The sequence below is a fragment of the Neolamprologus brichardi genome, chromosome 13 (genome assembly GCF_056152115.1).
Source record: "Neolamprologus brichardi isolate AB-2024 chromosome 13, ASM5615211v1, whole genome shotgun sequence".
Taxonomy (NCBI): domain Eukaryota; kingdom Metazoa; phylum Chordata; class Actinopteri; order Cichliformes; family Cichlidae; genus Neolamprologus; species Neolamprologus brichardi.
In genome coordinates, this window is record NC_142116.1 from 15,692,999 (window position 1) to 15,710,729 (window position 17,731).

Here is a 17,731-nt window from a genome sequence, read left to right on the forward strand (position 1 = left end):
ACTTCACACATTTTTAGCTGGTCTAAAATCAACTGCAAGGTCAGCTGATGGAATAGGATGAGGAGAAAGAAACACATTAACAAGTGCAATGATAAATGTAGACCTTTTATCTTTATTCCTATAATTCATTTGTCACAATATCATTGTCTAAACAGTGGATTGATCACATGTACGGTGCAAAACACACAGCATAGCACCATTCAAAATGTCAACAAATAACACAGACAGCAACAACATAGAAGGAGACAGCATATATTTCAATCATAGACAAGCAAAATAAGAGAAAAAGACTGTTAGCCTTTCCTTATCATCCCATCCTGCTCTCAAGAGATTGTAAAATTACATCCTGTTATTAGTGAAAAGCATGAAATTAATGACCTAGAAAATAACTTCTGTACACTTTGGTGGTACTATTTATGTAAAAAAAAATACAGCAAATCTATATTTTAAATTAATTTCTAACATCCTACAATATCCCAGTATCCTAGGTCACCCAGAGAAATAACAATGCCATCTAAACAGGTATAATTTCTTTACCGCTACCAGTCTCTCACCAAAATAAAGTAGCAGTATTGTATGTGAGGCCAACAGAGACCTCATATCTTCATGTAAATAGTATTGCTAACCTTGGAATTGCCTGCAGTATAAAATGGATACATGGATTTTAGTCTTTCCTCTGCTTTTTTACTATTTAAAGGCATTCAAATATCACAGCCATTTGCTTAACGATGTCACAGCCAAAGACTTGTTTCATGTAACAACAAAAACAAAGTGTTATAATTCTGTCATTAGTGAAAAAAGACAAATTACATATTCTAGTTATTGTCTTTTTTGACGGCATTGCAAATTCTCTTTCAATACTTGCACTGTAAAGGTTATAATATAAGATTATAATGTGATATTTAGGCAAAAATATTTACAATCTCTTGAAAGTCATGCCCTCCATGGCTCTAATGTTTATCAGTCATTTACTGTCTACTGCTCCCCTGTACTGTACAAACAGACAGCAAACTACAGTATATTCATCACATATTACAACTCAAAAGAAATCAGAATTTAGAGGAAACACTAATCTAAGGCCAGCTGTTAGGGACAACCTGTTCCATCGAACACAAAGGGAGCTTTCATGGTGTTTTTCACTTCTTGGCCTTTCCCTGAGCAGCAACAGCCTCCATGGCTTTGCGTACAGTCTCCTCGTCTCCAAGGAATTGCATTGGCTTCACTGGCTTCAGGTTTTTGTCGAGCTCATAAAGGATAGGGATCCCTGTTGGCAGGTTCAGCTCCATGATGTCTTCATCTGACATTCCTACAAAAAGAACAGACAAAATGTCATTTTGTACAGATATACTGCAATTGCTAACAGAGTGATTGACTACAGGGTACTCCCCAGTTCTCTGTATAACCATATCCTGTTTTGTTTTGTTTTTTTCCTCTAGCCTAGGCTTTTAGCTATAGCTATATTCCCTCATTAATGTCTGTTTATTTTTATCTTTCGGTCCTTAGGAGCTTATAATAACCAACTAGCCAAGTGGAACACCCTTTTGTTTGGAAGTGGGGCCTTAACTTCTTCACCCTTGATGCACAGGGGGGACCCTTAATTTGCTTTTCTTTTCTTTCATATTTAAAGCCATCCTACAGAACAAAATAGAATAGGTTAGTGAGGGTGCTCTCTACCGATATGGCCTACCAGGGCTGGAAAAAACCCTAACCTATTGTAAAGATTGTCAAAGCACATCTTAACTGATATATAGTGAAGTGTCAAAACTCATCATCAAAGGTACATGGGGAGGAAAGGAGCTAAAATGAAGTGCAGAGACAGTCTAAATAACAGGGATGGCGTCTGTGCTGAAAATGTAAAGCTAATGCAGAAGTACCTTAACTTTAAAATGAATGTAACTGCATAACTGTTTATGCTAAAGACAAAATTCAAATGATTGTGGAAAGAAGAAAAGACAAGCTTTACGGGGATATTTAATGTATTATGGTATCATAATGGATTCACAAGGCTATGCCTTAAACCTCCCCACCATTTGACCTTAGAACTGAAGAAGCTTCTCGGGTGAGAGGTGAAACGTCTTCAAGCAACTTAAAGAAGTCCAGACGCTTTTCTTTGCAAGCTCCTTTGACTACGATGACCTGGATGACTGAGAACCTTCACAGACAGCTCTACCTAGAGTTTACCATGTGAACTTCACATCACCTTTCCTCTCAAGCATTTGGGCTAGAGAGAAAATTCAACTGTTCCTAAGAAACATTTTGTATGAATCTTGGTCAATAAATGGTTAAACGTGCATTCTTCTGAAGGAGGAGGAGGGGGGGGGGGGGGGGGGGCTGCCCCTATGCTTACAAAAAAGACTTATGTTTACTTATGTTTCAGTAAACACTTTCTTGATGTGTTTCTGGGCTCAGTCGCTAGTTTCAAGCAAATACATAAGCATAACATATAAAGTCCATTTATAAATTATGGTCATTATTAGAGTAGGAATGTAAGAGACACTCAGGCTTGTCAAACAGAAGTTACTAGCCAGTGAGTGTGACTTTTCACACTTCGATCCTCAGATGGCAACATTGAAAATGCTCAGCTCAAGCCTTTATAAAAGGATCTTCACAGAACAATGACAGTGGAAAACATCACAGTGGCTGTTTTATATCGTACATGATGGGTGTTCCAGACAGAGAGTGAGTAGAGGTGATTAAGCAGTGAACAGTATGAGAAAATAATGTGTTTTTTGAACATTAAAGCATGAATATATATTTGTGAACCTACCAAGTCTGAATTTTAAAACATTTCAATGTGACTCATACTTTTGCATCAGATTTCTGCCGTAACTTACACTATAACCAGAACCCCATTTTAACCCTGCGCTGCAACCTTCTACATGACCTCCCGAGAAATGTAACTACATGCATACTACCACGTGAATTGCTTGAAAGGTTGTGGTGTTTCTGGTTACATCACCAGTTAGGATGTAGATTTCTCGCAGAAGTCTAAGTGAAGCTTTAGTGTTACTCACCCTCCAAGTGCTTGACGATCCCTCTCAGACTGTTTCCATGGGCGGCGATCAGCACCCGCTTTCCCTGCTTGATCTGAGGGGCGATCTCCTCGTTCCAGAAGGGCAGCGCCCGTGCAATGGTGTCCTTAAGGCTCTCACAGGAAGGAAGCTGGTCGTCAGTCAGGTCTGCATAACGACGATCCTGCAAACATGACAACTTCATTGTGCAAACTACATAACAGAACAAAATAACTGAGATAGCATCTTAAGCTTTATTTTACCCCCCACCCCAAAAAACCACATGTTTTTTTTATATTACATTTCAAAAATAGAAAGGAAGACATTAGAAATTTGTTTCTACCTTGACTTGAACTTTGAACCTGAACGCAGAAGAACTCTTTCAGTCATACATTAACTCACACTGAACTTAGTATTAGGCAATAGCATTAAGGCTTCTACTGGCAAATAGTAACTTACTACGTCTCTGTGGTGGCCATGCTTGATTTTTGCACTGTTGTGGTATTTCAGCTAAGTATGCTGGAGATAAAAAGATTGAGACACATGACGTTAAATCCACTATTTTCTCTCTAAACACTCGTGCCATTTCTGCTGATTTCTCTCAGAAAGCTGGTTAGGCCTGAATTCAGAGATCTGTTCAAGTCATGGCTCATTTTTGTTAAGTTTGTTTGGAGATACTTGATTAGGAAAGTCAATATGTACAAAGCCATTGTTTCTCTCAGACGTCAGCAAAGTTCATTGATTGTGTTCATGCACTGCCAATATGATATCTTACCTTGCTGATGATAGTATAGTAGTTGTGGTCTGGACCCATGGGAGGAGGTGGGATATCAAATGAGCGCCTCCAGACCTTCACCTGAGCCTCTCCGTGCTTGGCAGCAGTCTCTGCCTTATTTAGCCCCGTCAGGCCTCCGTAGTGACGCTCGTTGAGCCGCCATGTCCGATGAACAGGCACCCACATCTGGTCAATGCTGTCCAAAACCAGCCATAGTGTCCTGATGGCCCGCTTCAGCACGGAGGTGTAGCAAATGTCAAACTCAAAGCTAGCATCTGTGAGATTCATAGAGTGTGAGACACTGGAGGGGTTTTTTTTGTCTGGTAAAATATATATTTCTTGCATAGTTGTGTAGTTATTACATTTCTTCACTCTGCTGTCTATGAATAACACCTGGAATAATGCCAATGATGTAATGTATATAGAGAGATAAGCCTGTATCTCAGGCCTTGCAGAAATTTCATTTAGGATTGCTCAGAACTCAAGGTGATGTCTCCAATATGCTTCTGCAGTCAAAAACCTCAACCTCATAATAAAAGGTATGGTGCATATAACAATGAAATGACAATTATAACACAATGACCGCTGTTTGGTATGACAGCACGGAAAAATGACTTGACTATTTTGGTTGGGGCTCAGAAGTCTAGCTATTATTGAGCCGTAACAAAATTAGGTCTTCTGATTGAAGCTGGGTGAAAGAGCCAGTTGCATGAACATTTACTAAATACATTACTTTGAAGGTTTCCCCCCTCTTTGATCTGCAGGCCTTTATTATTTCTGTTGCAATGCAGCCACATAAAAGCATCGCCTCAGCAAGTCTGCACACGGTCAGGGGGCGGTATATGACCCGATGCGCTCAGAGTATGCGGTTATGCAATTGCTAGTTGCCGAGAGCGTGATACCACACGAAATGAAGGAAGACTTCACATCGGTTCGTCCTCACCTTTTAGTGCCTGTCCTCCTCTCTTCGCCTCCTTTTCACCTGTTTCGCTCAGATCTGCATCAAACCACCCACAGAAGCGATTCTCCTGGTTCCAGTTGCTCTCTCCGTGACGAATCAGCACTAATTTGTAGGCTGCCATGAGTGATACAGATATGTCTCAGCCGATTGCTTCAGTCAGTGAAAACTAGTTAGTTTAAGTATTTTTTTTTTGAAGGATGCTGAGGATGCTGAATCTATACCCCCCAACTCCAGAGACATAGACAACTCCACTTGCTGCTGTCAAACCGTTTTATCCCTTGGATTGGCTACTCCCCCACTTCCTGGTTTTCAGAACCAATGAAGCTCAGCAGAATGATGTTTATCAACCAATGGGCGAGGTGGGAGTGAACGGTGGAGAATCTCCGACCTTCATGTTGTACATTGTACTTTATTGATTTTCTTTAAGCTGTTTGTCTTTTCAACAGTATCTATCTATCTATCTATCTATCTATCTATCTATCTATCTATCTATCTATCTATCTGGCGATTAGTTAATACTTTACAATACATATTTTATATTTGAAATATGAATATATTTATATTATATTTTATGGGTATAGTGTAAGAAAGCAGCATGTAAGAAAGGTAAAGAAGTTAATTCTCTAATGGACATTTGCATTTGTAATAATCCAGTTGCATCTCTATTTTACCTGTTTGTTCTTTGCCTATAAAACATTTAACTGTTGCTACTGCTTACTGAAATGGCTATTATACATTTAAAATCTATTGCTATCAATACCCGTTTCATTTTTAAATTTTTCCTTGGACTCTATTAGAAGTATTGCATAATTTGTTGAGCTGTCTTCTCATTGGTTGCATTTCACAAACAGAAAGTTTGAACAGCAGTTGGATAGAGATGCTATGCTACTGAGTGCCTGGCAACCAAATTAGTAACAGCCCCTCTTATTTTCCAGCAGAGATTACAGAGATTATTTGTATATATGATGACTTTATTATTTGTTCATCTGTAATATGAACACCCACTTCAGTAATTGGTATAATTTTTCATGATAGGAAATAAAGAAAAGCTTAACAGTTCCCTTTAAAGTGTGGGGAAATGACCAGGATCACCCCTGTGACACTGCAATGTAGCAGTCGTGTATTTAAAGAGAGATTCTTAAGAACTAAAAGGTTAAGTAACCGCGTTTGTAAGAAAAGAGCAAAATAAAACAACAAAAAGGAGCTGATATGAGAGACGGGTTGTGTGACATACTGAATAAAATCTCAGGAATAACAAATAAAATCAGAATCTAAGTAATGTCTGACTTATCTGGCAAGCCTAAGCGTCTGGTGAAGAAACTTCACTTTTGTCCAGCTTCAGATTTAATATCAAATGTTTCACTGCAAACCTGAGGAAACACAGTATATTTATAGTCGTATACTCCGCTTTTGTGCAAATCCTGATAACCAGCCATTTGTGACAGTGTTTCAAAGAGTTCCTTATCATGTCTGGAGTCTTGGGTGCCAAGAGTTGGATGTTCAGTCAAGCTGAGAAATCAGTGACACTCAGCAGTCACTGGTTCTTTCAAGTTTTTATTTAATACATTGCAGCATCAATGTTTCTCCTCTTCATTTCATTACAACCATATGTTACAACTAGAATTGTTAGACTTGGATCAGTAAATGGGACTTTCCCCCTTCATCCACTGTTACATCCTACTTTTGACAGATATTTTGCTACATTTTTAAAGCAAAGTCTTTATAAGTGGTAAACAAATGTTGGTATTTTGATTGTGTTGTCACTTTTAATCTCCTGGTCATGCTCTAGATCTAAACAAATCCAATTTAAAATGGCCTTTGCATTACTTCTTAGAAATTTCCAGTGAAGCTAGTCAGCCCCAAGAATGGTCCTCTTTGCTAAATATGGACTTGTGTGTTCTGATGTTATCTTTTATAATTCTGCAATACTACTAAGTATTCAGTGGGCAAATTGAGGAACAGCATTTTTTTGTGCATGTGAAGAGTGTCTGAAAGCTGATTTACTGGAACAAGCCTCTGATGAGTCAATGAAAACCACATGGATATCATCAAAAACCTTCAGTGTAAAGAGAACTCAAGAAAACTGATCTTTTGTAGAAGAATAAGTAGGTCAACTGATGAACAAGAAATAGTACATATCTGTAATATTTCTCTTAATGTCTCTTAATAGTCTTGAAAAGGACAAATGAGAGTAATATACTGACTCGCCACTTCACTAATTACACCTTGCTACTGCAGGGCTGGACCCCCTTTGCCATCAGAATTAGATTCAGTAAGTTGCAAGAAACATTCCTCAGAGATTCTGGTCAAAGATTACACGATAGCATCACACAGTTACTGCAGATTTGTCAGGTGCTTTGAGTAAAGTGAACTCACTGTAATGTTAAAGAAACCGGTTTGAGAGGATATGAGCCGTGAGTCACATTTGTGAAGCAGCCATCAGATGATGGGTACACAGTGGTTATAATGTGACAGCAACAAAATTCAGGCAGGTTGTGGCGTTTGAAGAATGCTCAGTTGGTAATAAGGAGGCCCAATGTGTGCCAAGGAAATACCTATATTCCACCATTACACCACCACCATCAGCCTGAATTGTTGACGTAAGGCAGGATGCATCGAATCCTGAGAGACGAATCCTGATACACCAAATTCAGACCCCAACATCTGAAATCTACAGAAAGAGCAGGGAAAGTTTTTTTTTCTGTCTTCTATTGCCCAAATTTGATGAGCCTGTGAGAATTTAAGTTGAGTTGGAACTAGATTTGAGCTACTGTTGCCCTTATATCTTCTCAAAGCAGCCTTGGCATCACCTCTGACATGAACAAGGTGAACCCCGAGTTCATCAAGAGAACTGCTGCTCACTCTTTGTAACTGCTAGAGATGGCTCTGCAAAAAAATCCCAGTAGATCTGCAATTTCTAAAATACTTCAGCAGGAAGTCTTGACTATGTCTACTTGCATAATGCATGGAGTTACTGCCACTGACCTGTCTGACTAGAAATTTGTTCAACAAATAGTTTAACAGGGGAAACTAATAAAATGGCCAGAGAGTGTATATTCAAGTTTGCATGAAAATTCAACTCACTTTTGATGTGTCAGACCTCAGACCCACTTAAGACACTGCAGACACTGTCCCACTGCAGCCCTCTCATGATTCTCAGTGGCTGTGGATGGGGCAGCTAAGAGAAATACTCATTTAAATGCTTTGTCCCAATTGTGCCTCCTTGTGGGTAAAATTAGTCCTTGCTTGCAGTCGCCGAGGATGCCTGGATCGTAGCAAGAATTTGTAACAGTGTGTGAAAAGTTGTGCGTTACACATAGATTTTAGACATGTAGAGATTTGTGGTGCAGTTGAATCTATTAGAAACAAGTCAAAATCCAAAGTTTAAAATTAAAACAAATATTTCTTTTTTTCTTGTGTCATGTCCTCAGGCACATTTGTTTTAAACACATTGAGGAGATATGGGTTGAAAGAGCTATTTGCTGTTTTTCCTTACAACAGCAGTGTGATGTAACAAAAAGTGTTTGGATCTCTTTGTGTGAAGACTGTGCTTGGGTACACTTGAGCTGGGAAACAGTTCAGAGCCATGTGAGCTATTAACAAGGACTCCATGATCCACGCTTGGAAGGAATGTTTGTTTTACATCCCAGAGTGCGTCTGTGTACACAGCGCATGAAGAGTTTTGGGGCAAAGGAAAAATAATCATCTTTGACATTAAGTTTTAATGACGAATGAATGAAGGGTGAATAATGTAAGTTGGAAATAAGAATCATTAAATGTCAGACAGAAAATTTGCCATTTTATCCACCCAGTGACGCAAAAAACTTCACCACACCCTCCCCTTTTTCCTGACACATTCACTCTGTAACACACTCAACATCTTGACTAAGGACTGGCAGACTGAGGAGGGAAGCTGTGGTATTTTCAAGGCTATAAATAGCAATTATCCTTTCCCACCACTCGCTGGCATTCCCTTCGCACAACACATGAACACTGCAAACATTCAGAAATTGTCTGGGCAAAAACTGCTGTAACAGATATAAGAATAAGAAATCCCAGTTACCATGGGAAACCAGAAACTGAAACATCACTGGCAAACAAACCTTCCATGCCCAGAACACTGTGCTGATTCATGCCTTACACAGACAGGAAATGTCAATCTCAGATTCTTGCTGGGACCTCAAAGGCGTTTTTGTACATCTTCCCCTTTCACATTTTACTTCCCCCCCTTGCTCATTCACTTGTTCAGTTGGCCTCCATTTGGTTTGTCAGCCCCTCTTTCCCTCTCTGCAGTGGTGGAATGTACGTCTCAGCACTTGCCGATTAAAATGTGCTTAACAGGGCACGGCTGTGTGCTTTTGTCAGTGTTTTCATGTTTCATCTGAGTACACGTAACCTCCCCAAGTGAGACAGGATGTCTGCCAACAGGAAATAAAGAGCCAAACAAACTGATAGGACACACGGGTAGGACAGAACACTTCCAGTGGGAGTTACCCACCAAGAATTTGGGTCGCTAGGAACATGGAGGACCTCTTCCAGTCTTGGAGTTGGCTCTTACTGCTGAAAAATACAGCGTCATAGGCCACCAGGTCTGGTTGGTGAGAATGCTTTGCCAAATCATCTACTGGGATGAAGATCAGGACTAGGCTCAGTAAAAAGAGAAGGATGTGGTTTTAAAGTGAATGTTTCTTAAATGTGAACATTTCCATTTGAATAATGCTGAGCATGTATAAATCCCAAAATGTTCAAAAGATGGATGCATGTTTATTTCAAGTCTGTCTTAAAATTAAACAGAAGGTATTTCGATCACTTCTTATGTTCTCGGTTCCTCTTGTCCATAATCATCCTGACCAGATGTCAATGTAAGGCATCAGGGACAGAATTTCAATCAATTTTTTAAAATCACTCATCATATGATTATATGTTTCCTCCCATATTAGGGGAAACAGCTCTACTCACCGCTTTTGTGGACAGGAAGCAACAAAACTGCTTCCACTGCACGTGTGGAATTTTCAAAATAAGAAAATGTCTCCAAATGAAAATCAAAGAGAGGTGATACAGTTCCAAATGCTGTGCTGTTCCTTTTAAATTTAGCCAGACTGAGCCTCCTGTTCATCTAACCTGTTAAAGACTGTACGTCTGGCAGTATAAAGTTTTGTTTTTAAACAAAAAAAAAACAAGACAGTCTTGGATTTGGTCATGTTACCAGTGATTTAATTACAACCATAAGACATAGTCATGTCATTGTTATCCATTTTTGGCCTCATTGTTAGATCAATAAAGTTTTTCTGTAACATCAGTCCACGGCTGCAGTTTGTAACAGGGTGCTGTGCTTCCAAGGAGAGGCAGAGGAACTCTTTATAACTTGGTTGCTTGCAAAAGGGTGGGAGAGCGCACGCAGGCATACAGGAAACGTCTCTTTGGTCGACTTGCCAGAAAAAATATCACACAGTTGGCACTCCAGGGTATGGTCTGACTCTATATGTACTATGTGTCTGGGTTTTCCTTTCGCCCCTTGTAGCAAACAAAAAAACCCCCAAAACAACAACCTCGCCCTTGTTGCACCAACACCAGTAAGTTTCCAGTCTCGTTGCCTGTGATTAAATGGGTTCATTGTTTGGACAATCGATGTAATGTTTATGAAATAAACTCACAATGAACTAATTCACAAAACACAAGATCTTTAAACTGCGGTCAGTGAATAACGAGGGGCCTGTAAATGTGGTCAAATTTAAAGGTTTAAATGTGGAGACTCCTTTTCTGGCCTTAACTGTGAGCGTCCACCGTCACCGTGAGTCATCCAAAACTTGAACTGACTCTCCGTGGGTACTTTCAGTATCAAACCGAAACCATGGCTGTTGTGTGCCGTCTCCATTTGGTTGTATACAACAGTGCTTTCCCACAGGCGCCGACACGTGGACAGGACGACACTCCTGATCTCAGAGGGGGAAGGGAGGGGTGCATGTGTCTGTGTGTGTGTGTGTGTGTGTGTGTGTGTGCGTGTGTGGAAGGGGGGCTCCTTCCCTCCTTTAGAAGCACTAGATTTATATCCTGATGCTCCAGCTGGTTAATGTTAACCCTTTCACTCCTAAAATTCTGGCCACAGATGTTTCCCAGAATCAAAAGCATTTTTTCCCAGCTCTCTTTCAGATAATAATTCAATTGTACTGCTGATCTATAATCCATTAACTGCATGGCTGTTGCCTTTATTCTGGCACTTGATGCTAAAATTTGGAGCGGTAATAATACAACATTTCATCCTTGCGCTCCTCTCCAAGAAAAACTCATCATGGTTTGTTGCCAGTATGCAAGGCAAAAAAAAAGTAAAGTCCAAAAAAGTGTGTTTGTGTTTTTTTAACTACATATCAGCAATGAGGATGCAGCATATCAGTACAAATCAGCCTCTTTTGAATAAAGGTGGTCAAAAAGTTGTCAGAATGTAGTTTTAGGTGCTGTTCAAGCAACTTGTCTGCAGCATGTTTTTAGGAACTGTATGCTGACTGGAATATATGAGACATCAAATCATCTTCTAACTCATTGGGCTTTATTTTCATTGGCTGAATGTTAGCCCACCTCCAGAACCCCAACAGACTGTTCCGGTAAGAACAAGCCTCTTCCCAGATTATTGTTCACGCGAGACTAAACACACGCACTCAGACATCTTTTGCAAAGTAGGATAACTCCCAGACAGCTATATCCTACAGCGCATGCATTTTGTTTGCGCCCCTTCGAATGAGTCATTTTACTTCAAGAAGCACATAGGTCTAAGGTTTGATGTCTTTCATGTGGTTTTGTGGCGTGGCATGTAAATGATCCCTGCTGATTGGCCGACGCTTTAATCTCCTGAAAGGAAGTTCCATTGCTGTTCAGCTCTAATTATGTGTTTCATTTAAAAAAGAAAAAAAAAAGAAAAGACCACAAAAGGCTCGGTGCTGTGTGTGCTCCTCGCCCGGTTTTGTCTCCAGATTTAATTAAAACAATGTCCTGAAGCAGCTTATCTGAAAGCACTGATACACGATCACAATGAAAGAAAGAGCTCACTGACTGACTGACTAGTCTTTATTATAAAAGCCTATTTTTTGCTCTTTGGATTTTTACACAATGAACTGTTGATAAAGGTTTTTGTTCAGCATACACACTGTAGCACCAGTCACATCTGTGTTGTGGAGTTGTTGTTATCACCTTGTTGTTGAGTATACAGCATTAGGACAGAAGGCACTGATTTAAAAAAACAAACAAACAAACAAACAGATTTTTCAGTCCAACCTTTTAGTAAAAAATAAGTAAACATAAAAATATATTTAAAAAGGTAATGAAAATAAACCCCTGTTAAAACAACTGTAGCAATTCTATTTAAAAAAAGTTTAAGGTGGACTGTTAACCAGCATCAATAGTAATCTGCTAAATGTAGGCTATGTTAAGGCCATTTCACTGTTACCACTAAATATACTGCTAGGCCACAATAACAAGTCCATACATTAATATTATAAGAGTCTTCATAACTACATAGGCTATTGTTGAGCTTAACAAGGAGACAACACACGGCACTTAGCCACCATACCAACAGGTCTCTTTCATGTTAGTAACCATTAAACACACACCGAGAAAACGGTGGCCGATCCTGTTTCACCACCACCGTGGATTGTTAAGAGAGAGGAGAAAACAGAGATTAGAGTAACCGCTGAGTGAAATTACAGTGACGTTAACTATTCCTCATCTTGCCATGACCACCCTTAAGCTTCCGCGCTGCTCAACAGTTCACCCTCTTTGACACTTTCTGCACGCTCCACAAATAACGGACAGGAGGTAAGCCAGCCAGCAGAAGCAGGCGAACACAGCGGCTGTCAGGTAGACTTTGTACAGACATGGATGCATGTATTGAGGCAAGTTGCAGAATGAGTTTCGATCGGTATTGTAGATCATGACGCCTATGGCCGGCAGGTAGAGCACCGCGGCGACCACGTCGTGCGCCAGGTTGGTGCACGACCAGCGATCCCCTCCCAGCAAAGGCACGAGGTCCTGCTTGTCCAGCAGGGTGAGGAAGAAAAGGGCCAGGGTGAGGAGCCAAAAGAAGACAGCGACGAACAGCACGAAGTGGATAGACCCCCCGTATTTGTTGGCGGCGATGGTTACCCACAGGCAGGCTCCGAACACGATCTGCAGGATCCGCGTAATTCCCATAAAACTCCTGAGGAACTTCAGGATGTTCCCCCTCACCTGCGGCTGGGGAGGTTGGGGTGGCATCGTTCTCTCTCCTCCTCCGTTCACTCTCGGTCCACTTTTTCCCGAACAGGGCGGGTGCTTTTTTGCCAGCTGCAAACAGCTGGGGAAAAGATGGGCAAAGTGTGAAAATAAAAGGCCTGGAGGGCCGGGCTTCTGGTGGGACAAAAGCGGGTGAGTGTGGGGTTAAAATGGAACTCTCTGTTCTTTCCACAGCTCCGGAGTTTTGAAATGATAAACCTTCTTGTCGGTTTCGTCTTTTCCGTTTTTCCTCCGTTGAATGTAGCATCTGTGTAGGGGGGCTGGGAGATGGATAGGGGGTGGCCTGTAATTCAAAGCCTGCTCCTCCTCTGCTGGACTGAACGAACATTTCACCCATCCGCTGCTAGATTCCTCGTGTAGTTCCCCTTTTTATATACCAGTGTGACGGAATGTATAACATGCATGTACAAACATCAAACCTCGACGCTTCAACTTTAGAGCCAAGAAACTTTAGTTTCTTTCGGCTGAAAAACCCATGCCTCGATTCCAGGAGGAGACACACATCGCTTTGGGATTGCGTCAGGAAGGGCATCCGGTCTAAAAATCTGCCAGATCAAAATATAGGCTACCCGCTGTGCCAAGCCCTTGTTTAATAGGTGACCATCGGCAAGCGCTTATTTTTCTTCTTTATTATCAAGATGTGGCATTTTTCTCCACTTTGCCTTTCCGCCCTAACATGCCATGATAATACACCGTCTGTTCGTACAGCACCAGTGTTTATGAGCCCCCTGCGTCACTGTGTTTACGTGTGTAAGGCGTAGGATTATCACATGTTACTTCTTTCTCGCATAATTGACAGATGCTTCTCGTGCCAGCCAGGCTCATTGACGTCAATGGATTTCAGTGCGCACGCCCTACTTGGCCAATAGGCGGGACCAATGACATGTCCACCCAGTTAAAGCGGGTATTGGTGGAGCGAAAACGTTGACCAAGCCCAGACAGGCTGGAGTAGAATATACTTCAGATCTTATTCGATTCGTTTGTGATTGACAGCCAGACCGAGGACACTTACTGATCGCGGAGGCTGGACAAACCCGGTTCTGCAGCGGCTGGAGTAGTTTTGAGTGGAATAGGCACACCGATGAATACAAAGCAGAGAAAGAGAGAGATGCGATAGAAGAAAAGTGAACATTTCGGTGTCATCTCCGGGTAAGCAGAAGCTTTTTTATTGTCCACATGACTCTCATGAGATTCTTGTTTGCTGCCTTTTGCCCACAGGGCAGCGAACACAACGCGGATTAGGGCTATTACTTTTTATTCTCTGCATGCAGGTTGCTTTATTTTATTTACTTTTTTTAATTTTTTTTAAAAACAAGGTTATTTCAAGGATCAGCTGAACTTTTTCCAGTAGCGTTCATTTCGAAAGCGACCCGGTAGGTTGTCTGCACCAGTGATCCGCAGCTGTTTGTTATGCAAACAGTAAACGCAGCTAGGGGAATGAAAGGAGAAGTCAATGACGTTTGGGTTGGTGTAACCTACTTTTAAAGCAAACGCTAAATAGCTCTGTAGATGTGCGACATTGCGTTAAAGCCGCACACCGCAGCGTCAGTGTTTGGATGTCATGCAAAGTAGCTTACAATGTGAATTCTTGTTTATAATTTGGCTGTGATGACACACACTCACAGAGCACAGGAAACTGTCCGAGGCTTCTACGGTTATGAAACATGTAGAACAAAATAGTTAATGTGTAACAGGGAAAGCACACGTGGACCTTTGCAGAATGAAACTTGGTTCATAGAGTGTGGGAAATTTCCTTCCTGGCCAGGAGCTGATACATCTGAGACATTAATGTACATAAATAATGCTGGACTTAAACAGAACAAATGCAGGCTGGATTAAACAAGTAATTCTATTAGATGGATTACAGATGAAAGCTGTGCAGGAAGGCGGTAAGTACACCTTTATTGAGGTCACTGAAGTGAGTGCTCTGACCCATGATCAGTCATGACCTTGATGACTTATCTATCTGGTAGTATCCCACTCTGAAGCTCACTGTATGTGAAAGCAAGACAAGGTTACCATCTGCAGTCTAATGGGCTTTGACGTGCAGCCTGTCACTCACTTCCTAAAGAAGGATTATAGAATCAAACTTCAAGACTCACAGCTGACTGCCAGGTGCTTTGACAGCTGTAGATTTCCACATTGCATGACCATTGTGTTGTTGTTGTTGTTGTTTTTTTTAAATCAAATATGAATTTAAGAACCTAAGCACCCTTCATGTCAGAGCTGAAACTCTCGGTTCCTTCTCCACAGCATAGACCCCGTGTATGCCACCTTTGCCTGTGTTTCTCTGGATGGATAGTGGACCCGCCTCACCTTCTTCCTCCATGTTGGCGGGCCGTTCCACATTGTGGCGTCTGTCTGAGAGGAGGAGCAGAAAGGCTGGGTCAGCAAACATTTTCAGCAATGTGAATCTGTGGCAGCTCCAGAGGCTCTTCAGGGCAGCAGGGGACCAGGATGCGGAGCAGAGGGCCCAGTTAATTTGGGGCCACGGAGATGAGGCTGAACTTGCTAAGGCCTTAATAGGACTGAGGGCCCGAAGCCACCACAAAGGGCTAAGGACTAATGGAAGGGATGTGTTGGGCACACACTGGCTGCGAGCCTTCAGCCACCTCAGGTAGAAACACTGCTAACCTAACACATATTCAAAAAACTCAACCTTTCAGTTACGTGAATCTGAAAGGAATTTTTGTCTCTCAGGATTGGGGAGAGCTCACCAAGCAGCCAGGGGAAAGATCCCAGCGAGGAGAGCGATTCTGAGGCAGGAGCACAGAGCAGTCCAGAGCCCCGAAGACACACCTCAGTAGGAACAGGAAGAGTAGCAGGGTCCTCAGTGGTACTAAATGAGAGCCAGGACCCTGCAATGACACCTGAGAAACCAGTCAGATCCAATTCAGTACTGAGAAGAGGAGGGGAGAACAAACCAGAGAGATACCTACACCGAATACTCCACTGACTTCACAGTCAAAACTGGAACGAGGTTGAAATATAACACAGGCACAGATAAGGCAGTGGCAGTTTTAGGTGGAACTAATAACGGAAAAGTTTCTCATAATACCAAAGTGTCTTATTGGCAGGATCTGCCCTGTGGCACACCTGCACTACACATCCACTTGAACATTTCAGCACAAACCAGTGACTGGTTGAAGGTATCTCACACCTTTTTACAGTGAATGGCTCTCCATAACTGCCTTGTGTTTTCTTAAATGCATCCTACCAGCCACACTAACCAGGCACACTGACAATTTGTTATTGCTGATATGAGTTTAAGTGGTTTCCATTTTGAAATCAGTATCCGGACAACCCATTATAAAACGATTTAACTATATTGCAAAGTCACACTTTCGGTACCACCAGAAGGCATATGTATTTCCATATTATATACTTTATGTATGCACACGTGTTTATATGTTTGTAATTTAGCTTGAAAATATGTTAATGTTCAAATTTTGTATTAACACTAACCAATGCTGGAAAAGGAAAATGTCACACAACCAAGATCAGGTGCATTTTACCCCCCATGTTCCAGAGTCATGAGTGTGGTACATTACACTACATTATAAATATTATGAAAAGTAGGAATAACACTGGACTCACGTCATTGTACAGAGTGAATGAGTCAAATGTTACATTGATTGAACTGCTCCACCAGTTTATCTTGTCCTTGGTTTGTGCTTCAATAAGCAGAGATAAGTAGAGAATGCATAAGATGTTTATTAAGTCTGACAATACAGAAATGGGTTAAATAGAAAGAGGAAGGATGCTTGAGTGTCTAGATGGTGGAATAAAAGAGATTTAGAGATGCAGGTTGGATAGTCAAAGGCTTAAAAGAGTGTATGAAGCATATACATTAAAAAGTAGCCACAGCAGACTGATTAGCTCACATATAGTGCCACCAGAAACGAATCAAGAGGCACATTCTGGAGGAAGTGGTTGAGCAGGTCAAAGCATAAATATTAGTATAAAGAGGAGGGATTCCCAGTGTATTGAATAGAATTTTCACCAAAGCTTCATTTGTTTAAAGTGTCAGGAAGTCAAAAATAATACATTTTGAGTGCAATGCTCACTGCGCAGGGAAAGGCAAACTTGAAAAAGCAGTGTTTAAGCTCAGTGTGAAATCCCACTGTGCCGATGAATATAAAACCTCGTCAGATGGCTGGAAACTGAAATTGTCATTTTTGATTTTTAGTAATAAAGTCTTTGTATTTTCTCTCTGGTGTATTTGTGTATTTGTGAAAGCAGCGTTCACGACCTTCAGTCACTAGATGGCGCCAAAGGGTTTACTTTGTGGTTAAAGCGCTGTATTGAGCATGGTAATGTCGCTCATACTTTCATTGCATATTAAAATTTTCATGAACTTAAAGGTCAGACTAATTTTATTAGACAAACAGACAATCCTGTTTCTCCAGTCTTTAATAAGGAGTATCCAAGTGTTCGGGTAGCAGTCCTGGTGTGTACGTCTGTCTATGCTTCAGTTTATTTGAAAAAAATCTACGTCATTCATTTTCTCAGCAATTTAAAAGAAGAAAGAAAAATTGACATGTGCCCATGAGACTTTGTTTTTTTTAATCCATCCCACCACCCAGTGTCTTTGTGCTCACACAGATACCACAGAGTAGTACAGGAAGGACTTTATCTTCCAGATTGTGTGAAGGATCACATTTACTCTGTATCCACCAGATGTCCTCTTCGCCTCCATTCCCCCCTAACTCCACCTGAGGC

General features: G+C 41.1%; 3 protein-coding genes across 3 annotated transcripts; 1 reads left to right on the forward strand and 2 right to left on the reverse strand.

The window, feature by feature from the left end:
• Positions 1-92: 92 nt before the first annotated feature.
• On the reverse strand, positions 93-5,018 carry LOC102776736 (phosphoglycerate mutase 1). The gene is made up of 4 exons (XM_006783890.3): positions 4,730-5,018; positions 3,787-4,061; positions 3,015-3,195; positions 93-1,306 (listed from the first exon to the last, which is right to left on the reverse strand). The coding sequence occupies exons 1-4, from the start codon at positions 4,866-4,868 to the stop codon at positions 1,137-1,139; spliced, it is 765 nt and encodes a 254-aa protein (XP_006783953.1). The 5' UTR covers positions 4,869-5,018; the 3' UTR covers positions 93-1,136.
• Positions 5,019-11,792: 6,774 nt separating this feature from the next.
• Positions 11,793-13,544, reverse strand: marveld1 (MARVEL domain containing 1). The gene has a single exon (XM_006783891.3). It carries the CDS (start codon positions 12,989-12,991, stop codon positions 12,506-12,508), a length of 486 nt encoding a protein of 161 aa, XP_006783954.1. The 5' UTR covers positions 12,992-13,544; the 3' UTR covers positions 11,793-12,505.
• LOC102777329 (uncharacterized) lies at positions 13,490-17,219 on the forward strand. The gene is made up of 3 exons (XM_006783892.3): positions 13,490-14,158; positions 15,263-15,626; positions 15,710-17,219. Exons 2-3 carry the CDS (start codon positions 15,277-15,279, stop codon positions 15,963-15,965), a joined length of 606 nt encoding a protein of 201 aa, XP_006783955.1. The 5' UTR covers positions 13,490-14,158; positions 15,263-15,276; the 3' UTR covers positions 15,966-17,219.
• The last annotated feature ends 512 nt before the right edge of the window (positions 17,220-17,731 follow it).

What these genes read in the sequence shown, in the direction of transcription:
- LOC102776736 (XM_006783890.3), bottom strand. Translation starts at nt 4,868, where the DNA reads ATGGCAGCCTACAAATTAGTGCTGATTCGTCACGGAGAGAGCAACTGG. An exon ending in AGGAGGACAGGCACTAAAAG is followed by an intron (nt 4,062 to 4,729) that starts GTGAGGACGAAC and finishes TGAATCTCACAG; the next exon opens with ATGCTAGCTTTGAGTTTGAC. An exon ending in GATCGTCAAGCACTTGGAGG is followed by an intron (nt 1,307 to 3,014) that starts GTGAGTAACACT and finishes TTCTTTTTGTAG; the next exon opens with GAATGTCAGATGAAGACATC.
- marveld1 (XM_006783891.3), bottom strand. Translation starts at nt 12,991, where the DNA reads ATGCCACCCCAACCTCCCCAGCCGCAGGTGAGGGGGAACATCCTGAAG.
- LOC102777329 (XM_006783892.3), top strand. Translation starts at nt 15,277, where the DNA reads ATGCCACCTTTGCCTGTGTTTCTCTGGATGGATAGTGGACCCGCCTCA. An exon ending in CGAGCCTTCAGCCACCTCAG is followed by an intron (nt 15,627 to 15,709) that starts GTAGAAACACTG and finishes TTTGTCTCTCAG; the next exon opens with GATTGGGGAGAGCTCACCAA.